Source organism: Abrus precatorius, unplaced genomic scaffold, assembly GCF_003935025.1.
Source record: "Abrus precatorius isolate BTA unplaced genomic scaffold, Abrus_2018 Scaffold10, whole genome shotgun sequence".
NCBI lineage: Eukaryota > Viridiplantae > Streptophyta > Magnoliopsida > Fabales > Fabaceae > Abrus > Abrus precatorius.
Window position 1 is genome coordinate 1,728,007 of NW_020874292.1, and position 13,988 is coordinate 1,741,994.

General features: G+C 33.4%; 2 protein-coding genes across 2 annotated transcripts; one reads left to right on the forward strand and one right to left on the reverse strand.

Annotated features, from left to right (window-relative positions):
* The first annotated feature begins 266 nt into the window (after nt 1-266).
* Nucleotides 267-3,475, forward strand: LOC113863493 (auxin transporter-like protein 3). Its single transcript, XM_027497097.1, has 8 exons — nt 267-510; nt 621-806; nt 923-1,035; nt 1,126-1,309; nt 1,435-1,532; nt 1,776-1,983; nt 2,144-2,401; nt 3,055-3,475. The coding sequence occupies exons 1-8, from the start codon at nt 355-357 to the stop codon at nt 3,247-3,249; spliced, it is 1,398 nt and encodes a 465-aa protein (XP_027352898.1). The 5' UTR covers nt 267-354; the 3' UTR covers nt 3,250-3,475.
* Nucleotides 3,476-10,585: 7,110 nt separating this feature from the next.
* On the reverse strand, nt 10,586-12,359 carry LOC113863504 (glycine-rich protein 2-like). The gene is made up of 2 exons (XM_027497109.1): nt 11,518-12,359; nt 10,586-11,087 (listed from the first exon to the last, which is right to left on the reverse strand). The coding sequence occupies exon 1, from the start codon at nt 12,161-12,163 to the stop codon at nt 11,636-11,638; it is 528 nt and encodes a 175-aa protein (XP_027352910.1). The 5' UTR covers nt 12,164-12,359; the 3' UTR covers nt 10,586-11,087; nt 11,518-11,635.
* Nucleotides 12,360-13,988: the final 1,629 nt, after the last annotated feature.

Sequence of the window (13,988 nt, forward strand, 5' to 3'; positions counted from 1 at the left end):
TCAGATTAAAGAAAAAAATAGGCCAATGGTGGGCCACCCCGCTCGTGCACTGCAGCTAGCTATGGCCCATTAGAGCCTACAAAACTGATGATGAAATTGAACCTTCACAAAGGCAATTGGTGAGAGAGAATTATTAAGGAAAAAGGCTGATTACATGTGAACTAAGCAAGGTCCCCACCAAGCCCAGTCACATTCAGTACCTTGCTGACAAAAAAGTTTATATAAGGAAAGGGAAGCTACATAAGAATGTGAAAGAGTGAAGGAGGGAGAAAAGAAGCACTTCTCCTATCTATCTTTTCTTCACTTAGCTGCTCTCTTTGTTGTCTTCCCCATATCACTTGAAGGGAGATAACAATGGCTTCTGAGAAGGTTGAGACTGTTGTTGCAGGAAATTACTTAGAAATGGAGAGGGAAGAGGAAGATTCTAAGTCCACTGCCAGCAAATTATCTAGGCTCTTCTGGCATGGTGGTTCTGTGTATGATGCATGGTTTAGCTGTGCTTCTAATCAGGCACTTATTCATAAAATCATCACTATTATGTTTTTTTTCCTATAGAAGCATCATCTTCTTTTGGTGTCCCAATGATCTCATAATTTACTTGTTTGTTGGATTTAATACAGGTTGCACAAGTGCTACTGACATTACCATATTCCTTTTCACAACTGGGCATGTTATCTGGGATCATATTTCAGCTTTTTTATGGACTGATGGGAAGCTGGACTGCTTACCTTATTAGTGTCCTTTATGTTGAGTACAGAACCAGAAAGGAGAGAGAAAAAGTTGATTTTAGAAACCATGTTATTCAGGTAATTAATTATACTCATGAATCATTCTTACCCTTGTACGAATCAGTATGTGTGAGGCTCATCATAACCTTACTTTAGATTCTTCTATAATCTTGGTTTCTTCTGACTGTTCGCAGTGGTTTGAAGTGCTTGATGGACTTCTAGGCAAGCACTGGAGGAATCTTGGTCTTTTTTTCAACTGTACTTTCCTTCTTTTTGGATCAGTAATTCAACTAATTGCTTGTGCAAGGTAGACACTTGATCATGGTTTTGTATTTATTATCTATATGTATATATACATCATTAGCTAAAAGATTAATATATATGACAAATGTTTCAGTAACATATACTACATAAATGACAATCTGGACAAGAGAACTTGGACTTACATCTTTGGCGCCTGTTGTGCAACAACAGTTTTCATTCCTTCTTTCCACAATTACAGAATTTGGTCATTCTTGGGCCTCATGATGACCAGTTACACTGCATGGTATATGACCATAGCTTCCCTTGTCCACGGAAAGGTAAAGAACTCACTATTTACGAGCCTCATCATCAGCAGAAAAGCAAATTATATAAGGAATGCTAATACTTGTGATATACTATTATTACTTATTTGTGTTCTTCAATATTCTCTATGTTTTTGAAGATTGAGGGGGTGAAGCACTCGGGACCAACCAAATTGGTTCTCTACTTCACTGGGGCTACCAACATTCTTTATACTTTCGGTGGACATGCTGTTACAGTGTGAGGACTCAAAAGCTAAATCAACTTAATGTGTTTCATTGGATTTATTTTAGTTATAAAGGGTTTATTTTCCTTACGAGTAACATGGTTATGAGAATTAAAGAACTTTGTCCTAAATTTTGGTTTATTTTGGGATTTCATGTTGTTATTTAAGAATCTTCATTTCTATATGCTTAGAAAAAGTTATATATCTTCACGTGTCATGTAAGAATCTAACAGACATGTAATAATTTAATATTGTAGGGAAATCATGCATGCAATGTGGAAGCCACAGAAGTTTAAGATGATATATCTGATCGCAACTCTATATGTGTTGACCCTAACTTTGCCATCAGCGGCTGCAGTCTATTGGGCATTTGGGGACATGCTTCTCACCCATGCCAATGCCCTTTCATTGCTCCCAAGGACAGGGTTTAGAGATACAGCCGTAGTTCTCATGCTCATTCATCAGGTTAATATATCCTTCAATAGATCTTCTAACACAAATTAATTTTAGTTATAAGACATTTTAATAAAAAAATAGTTTTGACTTATAAAAGTGCCTTATGTCTTATAAACATTTTTAAGTTCTCATTTAACGAAAATAAACACTAAATTAATGCTTTTTGCAGTTCATAACTTTTGGATTTGCTTGCACTCCTTTATACTTCGTGTGGGAGAAATCCATTGGGGTGCATGAAACCAAGAGTTTGTTCAAAAGGGCGTTGGCTAGACTTCCTGTTGTGATTCCAATATGGTTCCTAGCAATCATATTCCCTTTCTTTGGTCCCATTAACTCAACAGTTGGATCTCTCTTGGTCAGCTTCACTGTTTACATTATTCCTGCTATGGCACACATGGTCACCTTCGCTTCAGCCCCTGCTAGGGAGGTTAGATATGCACCTAAAACTGATTTTTTCAAATACATATTAATTACACTGTTTTAAGTTACAAAAATAATTATACTGCGTAATAAAATTTTTTTGAATAATTTATTTTAAATTTAGCTACTAAATTAAAAACTTATATCACATGAATTATATTTATAAAACTTTTTAATGCTTCATTCATATACATTAAAATTAATGTAATATATACTTTAAAAATATATAAAAATAAGGATCTCTTAATTATATTTTTGTAAGTATTTAATTTTGATAAAATTTAACCTAAATGATTAAAATAATATATAATTATAATTCAATGGTTAAATTAATACAATTTATATTTTACATAAAGTTATTAACAATATAAGTTTTTTATGTATCTTATACCAATGTGATTTAATTTCTCTATGTGTGTGTGGAAAAGTATTTATTTATATTGTTTAAAAATATTATTTTATTAATATGGTTATAAGAGAGAAAAATGAAAGTGTTAATACATCCTTAGAAATGAAAATAGGCATGTACAGTACACACCCACGCTTATCTTGGTGTTTATTATCTGCCAACCTAGTTATATCCTCTCTCTCTCTCTCTCTCTCTCTCTCTCTCTTTAACTCTTTTCTTTTCTGTTCATCTTTTATTTTGTTTCTTGACAGAATGCTGTAGAGAGACCACCATCAAAATTAGGAGGTTGGGTAGGATTGTACTCCATGAACGTGTTTGTGGTGGTATGGGTTTTGGTGGTAGGATTTGGGTTGGGAGGATGGGCAAGCATGATTAATTTCATACACCAAATTGACACATTTGGACTATTTGCAAAGTGTTATCAGTGTCCTCCTCACAAGGCTTAATTAGCTTCTTTAGTTTCTTATGATACTTTGAGAGCATACGTGTGTGTAAAGAGATTGGCTTTTGTACCTTTTTTCTTTATTTTTCCTATTTATTCTCTTTATTTTATTTTATTTTTACTGTAATGAGCCAAGTCTTTTAATGGTGTCAGCTAAAGGTGTGATGGCAATCACCGCCAACCCCTATACAACTTAGGGTTAGAATTTTGTGTGCTGATTAATATTTTCTTATCGTACAATTACCTTGTCATATGCTATACTTGCTTTGTGTTCTCTCCCTCGATGAGACCCTTTCTCTGTGTTTTACGTAACTAAACTAAATTTAACTAAAGGAGTCCAAAATTGCCTTTCCCCATTTTGGTTACTCTATTATGAGTATTTAAAGAAAATGTTAAGTGAACAGCAAAATAAAATACTATAAGTTGTTTTTTATTTTTTGAAAAATGAATATGCATGTTATACGACTGCATGAAAAGATAAAATAATTATGTATAATATTATATGTAATATCAATAATTTTTATGTTCAAATGACATAATTGATATTTTTTGTGGAACGTAATTGGCACTTAAAAGGAAAAGATTGATGAAAAAAAAGGGGGGGGGGGGTGAGATTCACGTACTTTTTTCCCTGTACAGTGATAGTAACGAGGTTTGAAATGTCTTATATCTTGCAAATTACTGAAATCCTTTATAGGTAGGTCAATCTTATTCAATTTCTACATTACAAACAGTTGCAAAATAACCATAGAATTATTAAAATCTACCCCTCTTTGATGATTAGTAGGAGTTTTACTTTTCAAAGTACACCAATTTCGTAATCAATGAAAAAATAGTACACCTACTATGAGGTTTGTTAAGGATGGAAAATGCCATATAAGAAGATGGACAACGACAAAGACAAAGACCCAAATGGAAATTGCATGCATGATGTTGGAAAGGCTAGCTATAGCTTTAACCTCAAATCTCATACTGATTATGGTATCATCTCATCATCTAATCTCCGAACCTTTTTCTAAAATCGTTTGCTTGCAAAATTAAGAAAAGGGGCATTTGTCCCTTGATAGATCTCTTCAAATTGATAGCCTAGCTGTCTTGAAAGGTGAAGTGTGAGAAATTAGGCATTTGTAAAATGCAAAATCTAAATAGTGCATTATGCACCACAATCTATTCCGTCATACCTATCACAGTAGTATTCAGGCACTAATCACTTACACTTAAATTGGCTATTGCCTAATTTGATGTGTCTTCTTTGTGTGCTATGCCACATGACAAACATAATGAACAAACAGCTGTTTGGAAGTTTACCAACTAGTGATTGTCTTCTTCTTTTTTGACCTTTTTTAGGGACAGTGATTATAAGAGTACCGTGGAATATAAATACATGTAGATTGTTGATAAAGATATTTCAGATGGATTATTGCAAATTAAAGAAAAAGCCTGGGAAGAGGGTAACTTGGCTTATTTCAAAAGTAGACCCATAAGTTTCAGAGGATTTTCCGTGATAACTACATACATAAGTAAAAAACACTGAATTCCAGACTTTTCTCGTTAAAATTGAATCCTCTAGGTAATATAAATAATCATATTGATTGAATAAAGATTCGTTATGAAAAATTATATAATATATTTATTAAATTTAATATTTTTTGTTTTTAACATATCAAATTATATTACTCAACAACGTATAAGGATACAAAAAATTATATCCTTAACTTAAAATAAAAGAGTAATTAACTAATGAGAGAAATAAAAAGACATAACATGAAATCAAATATTTCAACAATTTTTTTTAATTTATTTATTATTTTTTTATCAAAACTTTAAGATAAAAAATAGAGAGAAATACTTTAAGAAAATACGACATTGATTTTAATGGATTTTAATTAATTTCGTATTTTCATGCAAATAAAAGGAATCAAAGATAGTTTTATTTCAAGGGTACTGATTAAGAATTTGTTTTTATTAAGAAATGTGAATGCTGTTTCGATATTAAATTAACTCAATTAAATATATGTCGCGGGAATTATTTTTTTTTAACGAACAAGTCATTATTTCATTAGAGAAATTAATAATAAAGATATATTGCCTTCATTTTTTTCTTTATCACTTTAATGTTTTTCAATTTATTATTGTAATTTTATAAAATCAATGAATAAGTATTTTACAAAATAATTCTTCTCTTAATTATCAATATTTTTATTAAAATAATAAATAAGTGAAATGATTAATATAATAAATTTAAAATAGAATAGAAAGTTAATAAATAGATTTTTACAAATTTTAAAATTTTAATGTTTTTATCCCAATAAATACTACTAAAGTTCTAATTTTTTTCAATTTAAATAAATCAACAAATTTATATAGGTCTTATTAGCTTTGGCATTTATGTGTATGATTTTAAAATATGAAGAAATAATATAATAATAATAATAATAATAAAAGTATTATTATGATCAAATGGGCCTATGCAAGAGAGATGGGCCCAACTGGCGGTGGGCCTACCATATCGTCCTTGGTTTCGTGCCTAAAGTTATGTATAATGATGAAGGAAAAAATGGGCACAACGTGAATAAAAGCACAGATAGCAACCTCGTCCACATGCGATGCCCCTCTATTCAGCCTTTCAAATCTGAGTCTTGACCTTACACAAGGCTATGAAGCATAGAAAACACCCTACATTTTCTCAAGGTCTAATCCAACACAGAAAAGAGGTGTCACGTGTATGTGTTAATCTAAAGCCTAAATGGCTAGAGAAAATAAAGTGCTAGGTCCAACATGGGTATTGTTTAGCCTTAAGAACATATACAAGAGTGGAATGGCAACCTGAATTTTTTGTCACATAATACAAACGATGGTAGTGATTGCGTGGTTTGAGTACCAAGGATGGTAGGAAAACAATGTGGTGGGGATAATCCACAAGTTCACATTTTCTCAAGAACTTTCCAAGTCAAGGATTGTCAAGTAGTTCTCACAGAATGTTTCAATTATTTTTCTTGTGGCCTCACCAAAACGGATCATTGAATCTGGTGATTCAAGAGAGTTGGTGTTTCGCTTTTGACCAGCCATCTAATCAACAAATGTCAATGGGTGGACCCTATTCTTTATGTGCCAGCAATAAAAGTCACTTTAAAAAAGAAAAAGATGGTTCTATATACATGATCCGGTTGGGGGCAGAAATCAGAAAGATAAGGTAAAGTAAGGTAAGAATACCTGTGACTAAAAAAGGTTCATAAAAAAAGTAGCATCTACGGAATTCAACATATGGCTCAGCTGTAACAAAGTTTGAGTAATTTACCGTAATGTGTTAAAGCCAATCAGGATATGACCTGGCTGTAACACAATGCCTCATTTTTATGTGAAATATGAACCATTGCGTGGGAATGTTTTTTGTTGCACCACTTCCAAAACAAAAGAAAAAATCAGGTAAGACACCCATATGAACCATTGGAGGCTTATCTTTTTAACTTTTTCCATTTTAATTTATGATGACTAATATTGACACATTCTGGTGGAATTGCAGTTTGATCACATTCTGGAAGTTGAAAGTAGATATTATTATATGTTGATTACTACCTTGGTTTGGCAACGATAAATACTAGAATCCAAAGACTACTTGCTAGACCTTTAATACTTTGATACTGTTTCGAGTTGTTGGGATGCAAAACGTGGATCAAAATATTGATCAGAGCCAAGCATATCAAACAGCACTGCAGAACAAGAAACACATGTGCGGGTCCGAATTGTCACCTTGTCAGCAAAACACAAATTGCGATATCATAATACGTGTGTTATCTGGGTGGTTCGAAAGCCTTTAGGTAAAAATAAAACCTTCAAATTACCCTTGGCTTAACTTTGAAACGTTTATGGGTACATAGGATGTTTCATTTTACCAACTACTAATTCATGGAATTCGACCTCTCCCATGTCACACAAGTACTGAAGTGCCAGCCTAAATTTCTGTCTTCTACACAAAATGGTTACCTCCAGATTTTGGACTTTGCTTTCTTAAAGAAAATTCAAACTGTGCAGTTGAAGAATGCATAATGCATTGCAAATGAGAGTGACCTTACTGTGGGTTGCTTCTTAACTCAATAATTGTTTGTGGATAGTAATGTGTAAGAGTTGTGCTTGAAATTGACCATAGGGATCCGGCAAGAAGAATTAGATGGGACTTGCATTGGTTTGTACTAATAAGAGTTTTCTATGTTCATCATTGTAGAATATCATTATAATGATTTGCCAACTACTCACGCGTCGCAACTGCCCATAATGTGGACACTAGCAAAATGATGTTGAAGAGCTTCCAACAAAGTATACTATCGCAGGATTGGCCCACCATCTATCTATCCCTGAATTTTGAAGGGAAAAGACAGATCAATTGAAAGATGGGGCATGAGTCAACGGTCAAAATGCTAGGTGGTGTCCATGGAAATTTTATCTACAAGCCCACAAGTTGAGTGGTGTAAAGCTATGTGTGAATTATTTCAAACTGATATTGGTTCTCTACGATTTGTCTTTGTCGACATAAACCTAGCGCTCCAAATTCCCATATTTCATTCCTTATTTCTTTGTAGTGTAGTTAGCTACGTACATACAGCTTGAACAGTCATTATGATACGAATCTAATCGGTTAAAAGTGTCGTGTGCTAAGTAACATGTTGGAAAGTTCTCAAAGCAAATGAAAAAAATACAAGCTGCTGCAAAATAATAAACAGTAATTATAAAACATCAAGAGGTGTATGTGCATTCGTTATTGCTTCTGCCCACACTGAACCAGAAAGTTTGGTCATGTGGTATAATTTTACATCGATATTCATATAACAATATTGGGAGCACTTTCCAGTTACGTGCCATTGCCAGGACACACAACTCTGGTGCCCATCCACCCCAACCCCCTTCTTCCTTTTTGGATGTAAGTGGCTTTTTTATACGCGCTATAATGCTGCTTCATGCTTCTAAATCTTCATGGGTCGTAAAGTTTTATACGATCCTTTTTATCTCTTTATTGCTACTCCTTCCTTTTTTAGAAATGGTACTCAATCATCCTCCGGAAGAAAGAAATAACTAAAAATGCATTTAAATTTAATACCTTTTGAAGATTTAACATTTCTCTGTTTTTACCGAGGAAACAAACCAGCGCCCTCCGAAACAAGGATTGCAAGTTTTTCAAAACTATACTTATTCGAAGTTTTTGCTGGTGTTTTTTTTAAAACACTTAATATAAGTTGGTTGGCTTTAATTTGTATGAAAAGAGGTAACACCATTTTTATTCAATTTCCCCCAGCTGATTCAATTACATATAGAACCTAAAATTACACAAGGAAGAGGATATTGGTCGAGGTTCCTATATTTTTTGGTCTGAATATATTCTCTTTGCTTAAAACCCAACTACACCGCAGGCCATCCTTGAAATTAAAAGAGACATTAATTCAACTATTTGTTAGTCTTCGGGCTTTTTAAAATCATATCATTGTTGACCCAAAATAGTATTATTGGACAACCCAAGACCCAAACAAATGCCCCAATAATATCCAGACAACACTCCAGAAAATAAGAAAACGCTCACTTCATAAATGCACAGCTGTCAGTTGGAGACGTGCAAACATTTTTCAATTATAATTTCTAAATCAAGCGTCACTTTAGCTAAAATATTGGTAACACAATTTAGTATAATTTTACAAATATGTTATTTAAGAAAAAAAGAATTTGCAAGCACTAAATTAAAGTCAGGGTGTGCAAATTCTAGTTCTAATAAAGCATGCAAAATTCCCAACAAGGACGACAAAAGTTAAAGCACCATTCTGCATAGACATTGATGATCAAACCCCAGTACCCCACCACCCCCTCCCTTTTTAAGCTTGTTTTCTTTCACTATTTGACAAGGAGTTACACATTGTCCCGCTTAGATTTCACTAGCGCCGGAAGTAAAAGATCTACTACTCTATTAAATCCAGTATACATCATAAAAAAGAAGCATTAGAGCACTTACACGGTAATATTTACTCAGTCACGAGTGAAATTTCATATACAACAAGTGGTCAAGACTCTAGCCTCTTGATGTGATCGCAAGCAATCAAGTGGAACTTCAATAGAGTATCTATCGTATATTTGGATTATTAAGTATAGAGAACAAGAAATTATAGCGCACAAAAGAATAACTCGTTATGATTAGAACAAGAAATCACCCAGTTGATTGAATCTTCAATATTGAATTAAAACCTCTAAAGAAAAGAAAAAAAAACGTAATACCCATTGCAACAGAAAAATCATTAATGTGGATTTGTTACGCACGGTTATAGAAGGAGAAAATGTCACGGTTCTTCAAAGTGTTAACAACTAAATCAGAGCGTTCACCAAGGTAGCCTAATTAACATGAACAATATCAACCATAAATTCAAAATCAAGACCAAAGAAAATTCATAAACAGACGGATATTCAAAAAGTTCAAAGCGATGGATAGATGAAAAAGAAGAAGAGAAACGACGATATTTGAACATCAGGACCACTTATCCTTTTGGCCATTACTTATCCGTCATTTACGAAGCAGGTTTCCATTCAGATGCACACTTATATTAATAGGTTATCACAAAGTCGAAAATTTCATCAAGTATTCCCAAATCTCGGATTCCTAATAAACAAAGAATTAATCTGAGGATGATATCTTAAGCATCATATGTATCACAATTGCAAGATTTAGAGTGATAAGCGATCTTCAAGAGCCTAACCTCCGATTCAATGTCATATCAAACACGAGGAAAATCATTAGCCACTTCTAATTAAACCATGCCAAGCTGGCACTATAACAATATTATCACCAACATACTTCCCGATGTCTCTTCAAATAGGTGGACGAATATCACCATCAACCTACTACTACTACTACGCATTCTCTTTTCACGCAAAGGAAAAAATCATTAAAGGGTAGTCACAAGTCACTCGTGTCTGTTGGCACTAAAAATCTTAAGTACAGAATCTAACGCCTAACTAGTATCATAAACATTAAACAACTACTAAATTTCTATTTTAGAATCACCTCAGTTAAGGACAAAAACAACAATTATTAGCTCAGATTAGTTTAAAGAGGAAAGTGGAAGAAACAAAAGAAGGTGAAATGTTAAGATTTTTCCAACAATTATCAACAAACAAGGGGAGGACGCAACACCCAGTGCTCTCATGCAACCATCAGTCGCACAGATAGACAGAATGTGTGAAATGGGAAGATATCAACTTCTTGCCAAACAAAGATCCTAAAACTTTCTAATAAGTTAAAAATCACACATGGGATAAAGCATATTTATCACGATTTTTAGTAACTGATCTGATCTTTAAATATACTTACTATATAAATATATTGTAGTATAACACTTGGAATAAGAACTCAATTATCAAGGTTTTTAATTCTAGTCACAATATTAAGATTTTTTTATGCCTCAACAACCAAATTGCGATCATAATTGCAGCTGCATTTGCCCACAATTTGCCGCAATATTAAAGTTCTGAAAGTATGCAATTTAAAATCTAGAGAATAATTAACAAACAATAAATAACGCTTTAAAGAACCTAAACGAACAAGAGTAAGAACATCCACAACATTTATTATGGTCATGGATAAAGAACAAAAATGACAATATATTTTATCCGCACATAGCACAGAGGACTGAATAGACTAAATTTGCTTCGCATATCTTTCAATGGTAGGGCCATTAGGTAAATGTCCTGCTGATTACCAAAATGGATAAGGTGCACGAGTTCTTGCCTCACAATATATGCATGAATTAGAGGGGAAATTTCAACTTCTTTCAAACAGCTATTCTGGAACCCTCTTTAATAGAAGTATATCTTGAAAAAAAACAAAAAAACCACATCAGTTATTCATATCCAACATCTAACCGTTAACACTTATTACATTACAAAATGAACAGATTTTTATTTCAAAGGACCACAATATAATACATATATACTGTTAAAAGTTAAGGACCGCAGACAATGTATTTTATCCACATCGCAGTGGCAGCATCGCCACGCAAATACAGATACGACAGCTACACACATTTGAGCAGTGAGGGAAAGGTTTTTGAAGCGAATGCAAGATTTTGCGAAATTGATTATTGATTAATCATTCATTCTTTCATATTCAACAGGTCGAACAACCATAGTCACTTGATAAGAACCGCAATTAATCAAACAATTAGCAAATCCTGCAAAACAAGTTTTGAACCAAATGCCAATAGCTAGAAACAAAAACCATAAAAGACAAGAAAAAAAGTACTCGTGGCTCATGTCCTTGAATGCGAACGTTCTTCTGCGCAGAATGCATGTAACCAACCCCAACTAGTCGTAACAAGCTCACAATTCAATAGTGCAAATCAGAATCATCAAATTCTCACTCATTTTCCAACATTCGGACATTCTCTCGCAAAATGCCCTTCCTCGCCACAGTTAAAACATCCTCCTCCTCCGCCACCGCCGCCGCCGCGTCTCCGATTCCTACCATCGCCACCACCCTGTCCCTGATAACAATCTCTCGCCAAGTGACCTATTCTTCCACAATTATAACACTCAGGACCTCCACCACCGCCGTAACCTCCTCCTCTCCGTCCGATCCCTCCGCCTCTAACTTCCCCGCCGCCGAAGCGTCCTCCTCCTCTTCCCCTGCCTCCGCCGCCTCGAAAACCGCCAAAACGGCGAGATCTAACGGCGGAGGTAACGTCGACAGCCATGGCTCGGCCGTCGTCGCCGAAATCAACGAGAAACTCGACGGACTGAGCATCCGATAAGGTCCGGTAGCCGTCAGATCGGATGGAAGTGAAGTGAACGAAGAGATCATCGGAGCCATCTTGTGGAGTTATGAATCCGAAACCCTTCTGAGCGTTGAACCACTTGACTGTGCCCGTAGATCTTCGACTCTCGGCCATGGGTTCGGAAGAAGAAAGGAGGAAGTGGAATAGAAGGTCCTGGAAGAACCTAGAAGCTTCTTCGATGAGATTTGGAAAGCTTAATGTGTAGAATTGGAGTGAAGAAGAGAGCACTGTGATTGTGATTCGTCCATTGGCGTTGCGATGAAATGTAAGAAAGGAATGGTGTTGAGGTGCTGATGTGTACAGATTTTGTGTCAGTGGAGAGAAAAATAAATTAATATTAATAATAAATTAATATCGGTAGTGGTAGTATCAAATATGGTTGGTTTTCATTTGGCTGGACCAATCCTAATCCCTAATTGCTCTCTCGGTTATCCCTTTCGCTTTTAGGACACCCCGTCGCCTTCCCCTCTCTCTACTTTATCCAAATTCATTATTGCCACGTAATCAATATCTTCCCTTCTTTTCTATGCATTTTTTAACCTATACTTTTATTATTTTAATAACGCCATTCTAAGGCAAAACAATGTGAACTAAAAATAGTCAAGTTTGTTACACTGTTGTAACTGAATAGAGTTACATAGTTTCATTATTTATTAGTGAGATTATCGTCCTATTAATTATTATTAAATTAAATTTGTGTTTAAGTAAAAAATATGTTATATGATTCTTTATAAATTTTAAAAATTAAACAATTTTATTTTTATTTCAACTCTTACATTTTAAAAATGAGTATTTTTAATCTTAGCGATTCTTAAATAATTATTCAATTAATTCAGATGCTATTGTGTGTAAAATTTTGAGTGAGTCATACATTAACTTTTTCTTATAGAGTCATATCAATAAAAAAATTAAAATAAATAATTTTAAAAAATGTACAATTTTAAAAAAAAAATTACTTCACGAATTCTAAAACCAAATTTTAATGCATTTTAAAAGACTGGAAAATACTTAACTATACTTTTTTAATAATAAAACTAAAAATTTATTTTAGAATTTATGTACTAAAAACTATAATTTAAAAATAAGAATAAAAATATATTATACCTAATTTTTATCCTTATTCATTAACTATTTAATTTATCCATCTATGAAATCTAACTAATCTATCTAAATATAAAAACAAAACTTGATTTGGATGGGTGAAATTAAACCACCATCTATAAGTTATCAATGAATCTAAAGTTTTCGTTAACCCATTAGATTAAAGAGTATAGTTGGTTGGCCATTATTCGTCTTGGGGGACGTTTCTAATAAGTTGTAGAGTCAAGTTACGATGAACAAGAATTGGACAGTTGCATAGGATAAGTTAGAATTTGTGCTACCAATCGCGAAAGGTGTAGGCATGTTTAAGAGTTAAGACTTGTTTGAATCATTCTAAACCATTAAATTGAAAAAAAAAGTACTAATTGTTAATTTTTTTAATGCACAAGACTTAAATATTTTCTTTAATTAAAATCAAAGTTTTAATTTAATAATACCTAAAACATTTATGTATTTTTCTTATTGGATTCCCAGGGAGCATGGGACAGCCATTCCTTAGGATGAAATTGCAAATACTTGCCCGAATGTATCAAAACAAATTTCCTCTGTTCAAACTGGGCCTCCAATGCTACATGTCCGTTTGGAACGATGAGATGGGTTCGATTATATAATATACTTCCTTTTTCATCTCCTTAAAAATATTATTAGGGTTAGGGCTTTGTACAAAAACAAAAAAAAATTAGAGCTTCTTATTTATAGTCACATGTCCATTTCAATTCCTTATTTAGTTATTTTTAAACGGAAGCACAAGTCTTATGCCTTTCATTTTTAAAAATTATTTCTATTTTTTTAATTTAAATTTTAGATATCGATACATTATATAATGAAGATATTTTTT